Source organism: Festucalex cinctus, chromosome 21 (genome assembly GCF_051991245.1).
Source record: "Festucalex cinctus isolate MCC-2025b chromosome 21, RoL_Fcin_1.0, whole genome shotgun sequence".
NCBI lineage: Eukaryota > Metazoa > Chordata > Actinopteri > Syngnathiformes > Syngnathidae > Festucalex > Festucalex cinctus.
The window spans coordinates 20,080,745-20,092,789 of record NC_135431.1 but is presented as its reverse complement, the minus strand read 5'-3'; the positions used below and the strand labels follow the sequence as shown (position 1 = coordinate 20,092,789).

The 12,045-nt window shown below is 40.4% G+C and overlaps 1 protein-coding gene across 7 annotated transcripts in view; it reads right to left on the bottom strand.

Moving 5' to 3' along the window:
• Positions 1–12,045, bottom strand: part of mdn1 (midasin AAA ATPase 1) — a 437,529-nt gene that overhangs the window by 85,908 nt on the left and 339,576 nt on the right. For all 7 annotated transcript variants that reach the window (XM_077510806.1, XM_077510808.1, XM_077510809.1 and 4 more), the window contains exons 75-78: positions 9,630–9,776; positions 9,424–9,550; positions 8,027–8,132; positions 6,848–6,963 (exon numbers count right to left, since the gene is read on the bottom strand). In XM_077510806.1, coding sequence (XP_077366932.1) covers positions 6,848–6,963; positions 8,027–8,132; positions 9,424–9,550; positions 9,630–9,776 — 496 coding nt within the window. The remainder of the gene's footprint in view (positions 1–6,847; positions 6,964–8,026; positions 8,133–9,423; positions 9,551–9,629; positions 9,777–12,045) is intronic.

Genomic DNA, 12,045 nt, shown 5'->3' with positions numbered 1-12,045 from the left:
CAGGAGAAACAAACCTAGCCACGGCATACACGGCCTCCCAGTACGTGGAGGACTTGCAAGCCCACCTCCGGGCCACGTTTGCATTTGCTCAACAACGGCTTAAGCAAAGTGCAGAAGGTCAGAAAACCTACTACGATAGGAAAGCCTCACGAACCGAGTTCGAAATAGGTGATCGAGTATGGTACTACTTGTTCGCGCAACCAAATGCTACTACTCCGCGTGCCCAGAGGGGCATCGCCCGAAAATTTCTTCCCCGGTGGGCAGGACCCTACGAAATCGTCGACAAACTGTCACCCGTCGCCTATCAAACTAGGATGAATAAAGGACGTCAGGGGGACCAACTGAGGTGGGGTCCACTGAAACCAGATCAAAAGTCACTGCGGTTTTGAACGTCTGGGAACGCGATCGAGCGAATCTCAGGACCAACATGCGCGCGAAACTGACAAAGGGGGGGTCACCAGCTGACTCAGAGTCAGCAACCCGACCGACACCCTCGACAGACGCGCCAAACTCCGTCGACCGACCTAGCTGACTACGATGTTTAAAAGTATCAGACGTGCAAAAGGGGGGTCAACACCCCGCTGCACCTACCAAACCCCTAAGTGATACCACACCGAGCGACGCTAATCCGCTTGTCTTTGTTGATTGCTAGAGGATGGTGTGATATGATGATGACCCTGATATTGTGCATGACCGCCGTGGTGAGCCGGCCAGAAACGGTTGAACCCGGACGTGCAGCGAAAATTGCCTTGATTGAATAACCAGGATTGCTTACGAATGATTGCGAGAAGTTAGCATACTGTGTTTTTCTACTTATTTGCAGACGCTTGGTGCAACACTTAAGGATACGGTCCTAGCTGTAACACCGATAGCATTATGCAGAACTAGACTAGACAACTTTAAAACGATTCGCAACTTGAACTCAAAAGATTATGTACACTCAAGGTGTTATAATACTTATGAATGGTATGCTGCATGAAAACAGTTTTTTTGCTAGCTCTAAAAAGCTCCCCCGTACTTAAGGCCTTCAAAAGCAGGTCAGAGTACTCTTTTTAAAGCGTTAGTGAGTCTAGCTAATCTAACTAAGCCCTTTGCCTTCCTTCCCTTAGTCTAGCGTGACTGCCGAGGATACTCTGATTTTTTTTTCTCTTTTCTTTTTCTCCCCTCCTCCCTTTTTTCCCCTTTTCCCTTCAGTTATTCTTGGATAGCGCACGACTTTTTGGGTGTTTAATTACGCTATAGGAAGATGCGATAGCTAAGTACCTAGCAACGATAGTGTCGCGCTAACTGACCTAAGATTTTTTTTTTTTTTGACCAACACCCCCAGGGGTGGAGATTTGCACCGACACGCAGGTGCCTGAGACAACCTCCCCATCTTTATAAGAGAGCTATGGCCTGAGTATAGTCCCGGGTTTTTGAGTTTTAGAAGGCGAAAGCCTCTTTTTCGTTCTCTCTCTCTTTTCTTTAATTTGCTGTTCGTTTTCCCCTAGTTACTCATAATATGATACTAGCCTTATAGCTTTAGGAAAAGTTTTCTTCCTTTTCTTTTGTTTGGAATTTCGCGTCTTGCGTCTTTCCCAGGCCCGCGCCTGTTTTGGGACCCGAGTCCCTCAGTCAGCTGACACAGTACCAAGTTAGACACACACTGTTAACTGAATACACATAGAGACACCTTGAGAACACACAGACATACCCTGCATACACATAACCAGGCAGAGGTTAGGGAAAAGTTGCACCAGTGGTATGTCTTGAGTGTTGCAGCAGAGCGTGAGTGGGACTCCGGCCGTCTGACCGTGGCCTGGACCCGCCAACCTGGACATCCTGAAGATTCATCCCGCTTGACGAAGGGGGGTCTGTAACAACTATTGCCTAGGCCCACTCTACCCTCTAATTTTTTTTTTTTTAGTTTGCTTCTCCTAAAGCAAATTCTCTGCAGTCGCATAAATATTCCACTGCCCAGACAGGATCTAGGCTTGGTTAGCTCTGCAGGTGGTCACCCAACCACCAACAAAGCTCTTTTGAAGCCGCTGACCAGGCGACAAAGGAATTTATGCGTCTGCCGAAGGAGTGTATTCAAGCCTGTCTTCTCGGAGCCCGAACAAATGGCTCCAATGATTTGGAATACACAAATGACTGATCAAAGGAATGTTCATGACTTCTTATCAATCACAAAGGATATTCTGGCGCCACCTTTCCAAACAGGCACTCCTGGAATTGTCTAGACGGAGCAACAGCACCGTCAAGTGGTGAAAATTGGAACTATCCTTAGTGACATTTCATATAAGTAACCGCATTTTACACATTTATACCATGATAATTCTTGACAGATAACTGAACTACGAATGATTCATGTTATATCTTTGTGTGTATGAACATCCTATTTCATTTGTACTTAGGGGTGTGAATTGCCTCGTACCTGACGATTCGATTCGTATCACGATTCACAGGTCACGATTCGATTCGATACCGATTAATCCCGATACGAATTTATAAGTCGATTGTTGCGATTTTTTTTCATTCAAATTTAGAAAATACTAATCAGTAAGCTTGTAGAGTGTAAGATTTATATGAAAATGTATTATTTATTTATCTGAAATTTCAGTCTTATAGAGGTTGTAATCTGTTTCATGTTTAAACAGCATTAAAATAAAATATTAAGGCTTAATGTTCCGTTCATATAACATTCTTCCATGCTTAAGGTGTGAATCCTAAAAAAAAAAAAAAAAAATCGATTTTGCCTATTATTGAATCGATTCGAGAATCGCGCGATGTAGTATCGCGATATATCGCCGAATCGATTTTTTTTAACACCCCTATTTGTACTCCATAAAGAATGAAAGATAATCAATATCTTTCAGTTCAGTCAGATTAGACAAGTAGAAGTTACCTCACAAGTTAGTTTATGATGCATTAATTACGATGTGTGTTAAACGGGTTGTGTGGGAAAACTGATTTGCCAGACTGACCAAATTTAATGCCAAATTATTACTCCCTTTAATAATTTTTTTCTAAAGTCTGCACGAGCGAACAGAAGGGTGTGCCACCACCTACTGAAGCCCCGCCCATAGACTTTAAAAGGACGAGGGGACCCCTCGCTCTCTCTCTTGCCTCTTGCTTCCAAGCCTCTTCCAAAACTCTCTTGCACAACCTGCGAGTGTCCCAGCCTGCTCGAACTCTTTGTTCCAAGAAACTTGCCAACCACGTGGCCTTTTCTTTTCTGGCAGCAACCGTTGCCGAGAGCAGAAACTCGCTTCACGCCACGCCAAAGCAGGTGCAAACTGCAACACTGACCCCCAAGACTTTTTTTACTCCTTTTTCCTTTTTTTTCTCTTCACCATCGGTGGAGTGCCCGCCAGCGGCGAGCTCAGCGGCCCCGGGGTACACTTGCTACGTACCGCCAGACTCAAGGTTGTTGCACCTAATCCGCCCGCACCACCTGCTATTCGGTGGCGCCCCGCCGCGGTGCCAGCTCACCTCCAACGGCTGGCCTTCCCCGTACGCAGGCGCGTAGCGGACCGAGCTCCAACACCTGGAGTTGGACAGCTGCCCGGCAGAATCAACCTCGCCGGAGAATCAACCTCGCCGAGTCGCCAACCAATCAAGGGACGAGCCGCGCAACTACGTCAGCCCCCGAGCGGCTTCCCTTGCTCGCCTGTGGAATAAAACTTTTTTTTTTCTTTCCTTTTGGAACGAACATTGACTATTTTTCCCCCTTTTTCACAAGACCCTTTTGCTCGGTCGACGCAAACGATGCTCGTAAGTGTGCATTTGATTCCCAAATTGATACCACTGCGTGCAACTTACGTTTGAAACATATCACAGATCTGGCAGGTCAAATTTCTCTTTTCCCTGTTTCCTTATCCATTCGCATTCCTTCCTTATTTTCATTAGATTTATTTTTATTTCTTTTCTTCTGACAGTAGAATAGTTAGATAGGCAATGTTTTGATTCTGTAGTGTAGCAATCGTGAATAAATGTATGTTTTATTAACTCTATTCCGCCTAAATCATCTGTGTTTCCGAGTGGATTATTATTCTTTTGTTAGTAGAACGAACCACTGAATATCGAGTGTGGAGACTTTAGATTATAAATGACTGATGAAAGAAGGATTTTGGTCGTTGTCTGCTCCTGTTAACCCAAAGCAAAACCAACGTGGTGCCCCTAGAGGTTATCGAGGTAAATATAATTTACCTCTGTAACGTCCAGATTATTCATTCGTCCAAAAGACGACCCAATTATCGCTACAACTGCCAAACGTTCTCCAAAAAAACAACCCCAACAGTGCCAGCCGATTTCGAGCTTTGTCACTCATCTTTCAAGGCAAACAAAATATTGTGCGCTACGACTACATAAACATAAAAAGAAATGTATGTTTCTACCCTATTCCGTTCTTTAGTAATCACCATTTGAAATTAGGTCATTTGAGTGACGTAAGCGAAAACAGAAAAACAAAATGAAGAAAACAAGCTTTTTGTGACGATACATTTTTTGCAAACAGTGACTTTGACACTAATATTTTTCTTGTTTAGTGACGCTCTGAATTAGATTTAAAGTGACAAACACTTTGATCATTCACGTCATTGTTGAAAACGGTCTATTTCATCAGATTCATCAGGTTTCATTGTAATTTTGATACATCGTCAGCCCATTGAAAAGATATACAATGCTGCCATCTGCTGGCCATAGTTAGTGGATGTTTTGGGATTTCACAACACAATGACCAGGCAGCGCTCTACTTAGACATTGCACTGCCCATTGAGAAACCCCCCCAAAACAAAACAAAAAAAACAACAACCCTCCAACCAATCGCAGAGCGGGGGATGGCGTGTCGCAAACGGAGCCGGGTGAACGGGGCCGGGCGAACGTGTCAGCTACGTGACGTCACTCCCGCAGCAATTTGAAAGCACGCACGGATTTTTTTTTTTCTTCACTCACTCATTCACACACGTAAGCTTCTGTGAGTGACGTCACGCAGCTGACACGTTCGCCCAGCCCCGTTTGCGACACGCCACCCCCCGCTCTGCGATTGGCTGGAGGGTTGTAAACACTGTCTTTCCACTGAAACGTCCCGCTATTTACAAAACAAACACAAAATGGCAAAATACAGGCTGGGGAGGTGGGGGTTTAGGACGAAATTACCACAAAACATTAACAAAAACACAGATGTGTATACTAAGAGAAAGTTAAAGTGTGTACATCCTGTATTTAAAAAGTGCATTTTCCTGAGTGAATCCGGCAGACAGCCCCTTTAAGAACGGAATAAGATAGAAAGATACTTTTTTTTTTCTAATGAAAGAATGGATTTCGATCCTTCATGTATATGTGTTAAAAGAACACAATATTCTGTTTGCCCTGAAAGATGAGCTAAAATCGGCAGCACTGTGGGGCTTGTTTTTTGGATAACGTGTGGCAGTAAAAGAGTTAATAATGACAAGGGCTATTTAGAGTATGTTGTGTAACATGACATGGACAGGTCGATTGCAGTGTGATATCATTGTGCCACCATTTAAAAAAGTTATTAGGAGTGTGTCACGGGGTTGATGGTGCAAAATGTGATGTTACGAATGTGCCAGTCATGTCACAAGAAGGTAACGGGATTGTGGGTTGAAGATCAGTTGAACCTTTGATTTGAAGCCTCAGAATTAATGACTAAATTTGCTATATTTGTTTGAATTGCCAGGCCTGATGTAGACCTAATTTTGTAATAATTCACAATCAATAGGTATTAGTTTGTCATGATGCAGGGCTCTCAGTGTTGCTCTTCTCTTTTTTTTCCAGTCTCTGAGTGATTGAGGGGGCGTTTCTCCTGGCGCCGCACCGGCGGTGCATCAACATTAGGCCTTTATAAGGACTCTGACGTCGCCTGGACGACGTCGGATTATTCTCCCAAATCTACAGCCATTACCTTGTGTACTTTGCTCTAGTTTAGTTTTGCTCTCGTAAGTTTTGCTACGTTATTTTGTGTTGTGACTTTTTGCCTGTTATGTTTATTAATTAAGAGCCATTGAGTTACTAGTAGATTTTTTCATCTTGCCTTTTGCAAGCACCTTGTGTTTCTCCCATTTTTTCCATCCTAGCTTGGTCCAGTGCTTTTTGTTATTTCCCCTATTTTTTAACTGTAATAAATCCTGTCAAACTCCTCTGTTGCCCGTGATCTTGGTATCCACCTCTCCAGTTCATACTGGACTCTGACATAGTTCTTTACACATATGTAACATTTATTAGTATTATTGGCTTGAAGAGTGCCTCTGCAAAGAGAAGCTGCTCTGTGCAGATGGCCGGGAAGGGGTTGATACCAATTGGGGCCACCATTTTCCCCAGGGGCTTCAAAGCGATTGGGGCTCCCCATCATGGGGCACTTTGCCTTTTTGGAGACTTTTTAGGCTCTCTGGGGATTTTTTGAGGGCAAATTGTGGCTGGTATTTAGGATACCCAGTGGGATTTTTGAGGTTCTTGGGTACCTTTGGGGATCCAGGAGTAAAGTATCACCTGACTTCCGCTCCGATCAGTATGCGTACTGGGAGGGGTTGGGTTGAGTGTGTGAGTTGGGCACAACTTGAACCACAACCACAATAGATGGGCCAAAGCGGCAAGTCTATCATTATCGGCGGCATTCTTTCTTATCTGCTTTATCTGTATGGCATCAAATTGGTTGATAATTGCTGATAATTGTCAGCCACCAATATCGTGCTATCACTTCATGATTGTGTGCTACTTTGTGTTTAACTTTCACATACAATTTTTGTCCAGTTTGTGATTGTACCGTGCCAAAATGTTGAACAACTCAAGGGATATGAACACTTTTTCAAGCGGCTGTAAATATCTGTGTGCGAGACAAGCAACAAACCTCAAACGGACCCACTGCTCAGTGAGCTTGGCCAGTCGCTGCCTCTGCCTGAGGAGTAGGTTGAAGAGGTGAGATGAAAAACCTCGGCATCGCTCTATGTTTCCCAGACCCAGATCCTACAACAGACACGCACACAAAAAATGTATTATTTTGTAAATAAAATGTGTGATAAATTTGCGATTACCATGAGTCAATCACTCAAGTCATGCTGTTAATAGACATTTAAAAAATTAATCGACTGACAAACCTATACAATATAACCCTAGTATATACATACATACATATATATATATATATATATATATATATATATATATATATATATATACATATACATACATATACATACATATATATATATATATATATATATATATATACATATATACATATATATATATATATATACATATATATATATATATATATATATATATACACATATATATATATACATATACATATACATATATATATATATATATACATAAACATATACATATATATATATATATATATACATATACATAAACATATACATATATATATATATATACATACATATACATAAACATATACATATATATATATATACAAATACATATATAAATATATACACATATACATAAACATAAACATATATATATATATATATATATATATATATATATATATATACACACACACACATTAAGGTAAAGCATTTAATAAATGTATGTGTATGACATTCAGAATATTTGTTCATGTCAAAATATATTTAATTATGCAAGTAATTAATTGATTAGAAAAAGAGGATGGAGCGTGGGATGAGCGTGTGCAGTGGATCAAAAAAATGTTGACAATGTCCTCATAACATTAAATGTTGAAAGAATTAACAACACTTGCTCTTCTAATTTGGCGGGCAAAAAATGTTGATTAAAAAAAGCCTTTTTAATTAATTAACTCTTTTACTGCCGCACTTTATCAAAAAAAACAAAAAACTAATATGACAAAGGCTTTGATCATTTATATCATCCTTGAAAATGTTCTATTTCATCAGATTTCCTCATGTTTCATTGCAACTTCATACACCCGCAGCCCATTGAAAAGAGATACAATGCTGCCATCTGCTGGCCATAGTGAGTGAGTGTTTTTGATTCCACAATCCATTGACCAGGCAACAACAAAAATATTTCTTACTTTGTTAGCATGCTGAAGTGCTGTCTTCAGGACATTTATCCGAGCCCATGAACGGTAGAAGTAACGTTGACATCCATCCCATGTGATGATCAACTCTGACAACAACCTACAACATCAACAAAGAAATGCAGAAATCACGAAGCACTGAAGCAATGAAAACGACACAGATATACATTTAGCTAAAGAGCTGCATACATTAAGATCAAAGTGTTGTGCCCGCCCATGCTCCATGTCAAGTGTAAGTAAATACACAACATAGATGTTAATATTCTTTTGTTTGAATGCTTCTTCATAAGTCAGTGTCCCATCACTGGCTAACTATTTTTAGAACAGATCTGTGGGCTACTCATGTCGTGCTTGGGGCAAACTAGCAGATGCTGGCACCATGTGCGCGTGTGTGTGCGTGTCTATGCATGTGTATTTTTAATGACAACGCACACCCACCAAAAGGCATTTGTGTAACTAACGTGCGTCTTTGACCGCAGCTGATTGGTCAAATTTGGGGCCGTTGGTTTTACATCGGCTGGACTCAATCAAAATCATTTGAATTAATTACCGAGAACTCTCAGACGCTGTGGAAACACAATTCTAAATTGCCTGCTGAACTTTTACAACCAAGAACTCCCTTTACCCAGAACTCCAAGTTCCTAGGCTTGTTGGTGGAAAAGCAGCTATTGACTTGACTTGATTTCATATTTCCTGCGTAATGAAAAAGGGTATGCTTAATAACTCCCCGGTACATGCTCCAAAAAATCCCAAACTTGACATGTATGTTTATAGTCAAGGCTTCTATAACAACATTCAGTCAGAAATACAGCGCCACCTCGCCCTTTAGGCATAACAAAAAATACCCCACATACGGCATTTTGCACAAAATTTGTAAAATCATTCTGAGTGTGACAACTAAGTCATTTATTAATATTCTTTTACTTTCTACCACTCAAAATGTTCACTGGCATCAGACCTATCCAAACATATGTACTTTTTATTGTATTTATTTTTGATAGCCTCTATGGACAATAAAAGCAACATTGTGCAATGAGTACAACGAACAATGTGTATATATACTTTTACAAAAAATACCAATCAGGGAAACTCATTGCCTAAAACAGTGTTTCTCAACTATTTTCTGTCATGCCCCCCCACCCCCCACCCCCCTCACCCCAGTTAGAAGAAAACATCTCTCGCAAGCGGTTACGAGGATGGATGGATGGATGGATGGATGGATGGATGGACGGATGGATGGATGGATGGATGATGGATGGACGGATGGATGGATGGATGGATAGATGGATGGATGGGAGTAAAAATCCACTCCCGTGTCACCCTCTACTATGGACCTCTAAGTGACCTGGGGGGCAAATGTTTTTTTTTAGAAATGAATAAGTGAAGCTTACGTGATATCAGTAGACTCAGGGTTCATGAAAGTGGCAAGGGCCGTGTTCAGATCCAGTGGCTGTATACAGAGGGTTTCCTCCTGGTCAGCTGTCTTGCTCCATATCAACCCTTTACGGTATGACAGACCTTATGGGCACAGAAGGGAGAGAAAATATCAGCGTTTGAGACTATCACGCTTCTAAAAATGTTAACATGTTAAACAAACCTATTTCTGTGAGCGTTTTGAACAGGCCAGACAGAGCTCTCTGCTTCTGCTGCAGTATGTGTTTCACCTGAGCTATCTGTTTCTCTTTTTCCACTGACAAGTCAATGGTGAGGCCCTGCAGGATTTTCAGATTTCTGAGGACTTCGCCTAACAGGAAGAAGATGAAGAAAAAAACAAACATGTTTTTGGGGTCAAATATATGAGCATATTCAACAGACTTTGCCTAACAGGAAGAAAAAAATGACAAATGACGAATAAATGGCATATTTATCACAGAAAAAATTTAGAACTGAAAAAAAAAAGTGAGAATTAAAGTGAGAATTCTGACTTTATTCTCAGAATATAGTCAGAATTCTCACTTTAAAGTCAGAATTCTGACTTTATTAGTGTTATTCTCAGAATATAGTCAGAATTCTCACTTTAAAGTCAGAATTCTGACTTTATTAGTGTTATTCACAGAATATAGTCAGAATTCTGACTTTATTAGTGCGACTGTTATTCTCACTTTAAAGTCAGAATTCTCACTTTCAGAAGTCGGAGAATAAAGTGAGAATCCTGCCAAACGTTTTTTTGGTCTCTTCACAGGCCCTAATCCTCTTCGGTAAAATGCAGATTAATCACTATTAATTTTGACCGCAGATGATCCTTTATCTTGATAACTGATAGTTACGTTAAAGGTAGCACATGTTGTGTGCAATAAACATAACTACATGCATGAACTCATTCACTCCCAGCAATTTTCACAGAAGCAGTCCCGTTCGCTCCCGGCTGTTTTACTGGATTTTGACTGATTTTGCAAGGCCCACAGAATATTGTGTTCTATTGCTATAAAAGCATGAAACCTATCAAAAGAAAGATTAAAGTCTCTTCTTTCATCAGGAAAAAAAATTATGTTTCTATCTGTTTTGCAGCAATTAGCATTAGAAGAGAGCTAAGTTTCATCAGTTTTCACAAATCTATTTAAAATTGTAAGTAATTGAGCTTTTTTTCTACATGGCCCTGGTTGATCTCCTTTGCTCTGCTGCCACCTTCTGGCCGTTTGTGTAATAACTACCATTTCTGCAACCGTTCTTTGCAGTTGAGAGGCTGCATCAAAGCCTTCTGTATGCTCTAGCATAAAAAAACAAAACAAAACAAAACGTATAAATAAGTCTTTGGGACACTTAGAACATTAAAAAAAACATATTTATACGTTATTGGGAGTAAATGAGTTAAAGTAAAACATTTAATAAATGTTTGCGTATGGCATTAAGAATTTGTCCATGTCCAAATATTGGGGTCATTTTTTTCTTTTCATTTTAAACTATACAAAGTAATTAACTGAACAGAAAAAGAGGATCTAAACCTGTACACAATGCAAATTGCGAAGGCCAACCATGTGTACCTTTACTCCCACCTCTCCATCCCTTCTTCCTCCCTGTTTCTCCGTGCACGAGCTCGCTTATTATATTAAGTTATTATAAAAGTAATTAACTTCAGAGGGATGACTTCTGTAGACACGTTTCGCTGAGCTCCCCCACATTGACCGTGATTTGGTCAACAAGACTGGTTCTTTTCATCCACTGCCTTACGGGACCCGTGTAAGTTTGATTTCCGTAAATATTAAACCGGATTGTGTACGCATTTGTTTAATTCGAGCACTTAACCATGGCACCGAAGGCTGCTAACACGAAAGCTAATGAATCGGCGTCTGACGCTAGCCTGGGACAAGCGGCACTGTTACGTGAAATCAAGTCCATGAAAACTGAATTGATGACCAAGATTGATGAAAAGGCGGCGATGCAGACCGAAGAGATGCGTAGACAGATGAAGAGTTTGAGAGACGAAATGAGAGCGGGAAAACGTTGCTTTGTTTTTTGGTCCAATTGTGTGCGAAAACTCATGAAACTTTGCACACACATCAGACTTGGCATAAACATGAATATTTTATAGATTTCTTGTGCAATTTGCAATAATGGCTCAACAGCCCCCGCTAGACATTTTTATGAAGCTTTTGCAATTGTATGATTTAGCTAGATTTGTGAAAAATGGGATACCTATCAGCCTAAGACTTACAAAAAGGTATTCTGTAGCCATATGCCGAACAGGAAGTCCGCCATTTTGATTTATTTTGGTATTTGTAGCCATTTTTTGGGGCCTTTTACAGGGGTCATATTTTAACAAATTCCTGCAAAACTTAGATTGGTTTCAACTTTGGCATGTTTCATCTTTACAAAATGAAAAGTTATTTATTTTGTCGCACGCCTTTGCTGTAGCGATGCATTGTTTGTAAAGAAAAATGCTTTTTTTGAGAGCCTAAACATGGGTCAAAACTCACAAAACTTTGCACACACATCAGACCTGTCACGAACATGAATATTTTAGAGATTTATTGTGCAATTTGTAAAAAAAATGGCTCAATAGCGCCCTCTAGACA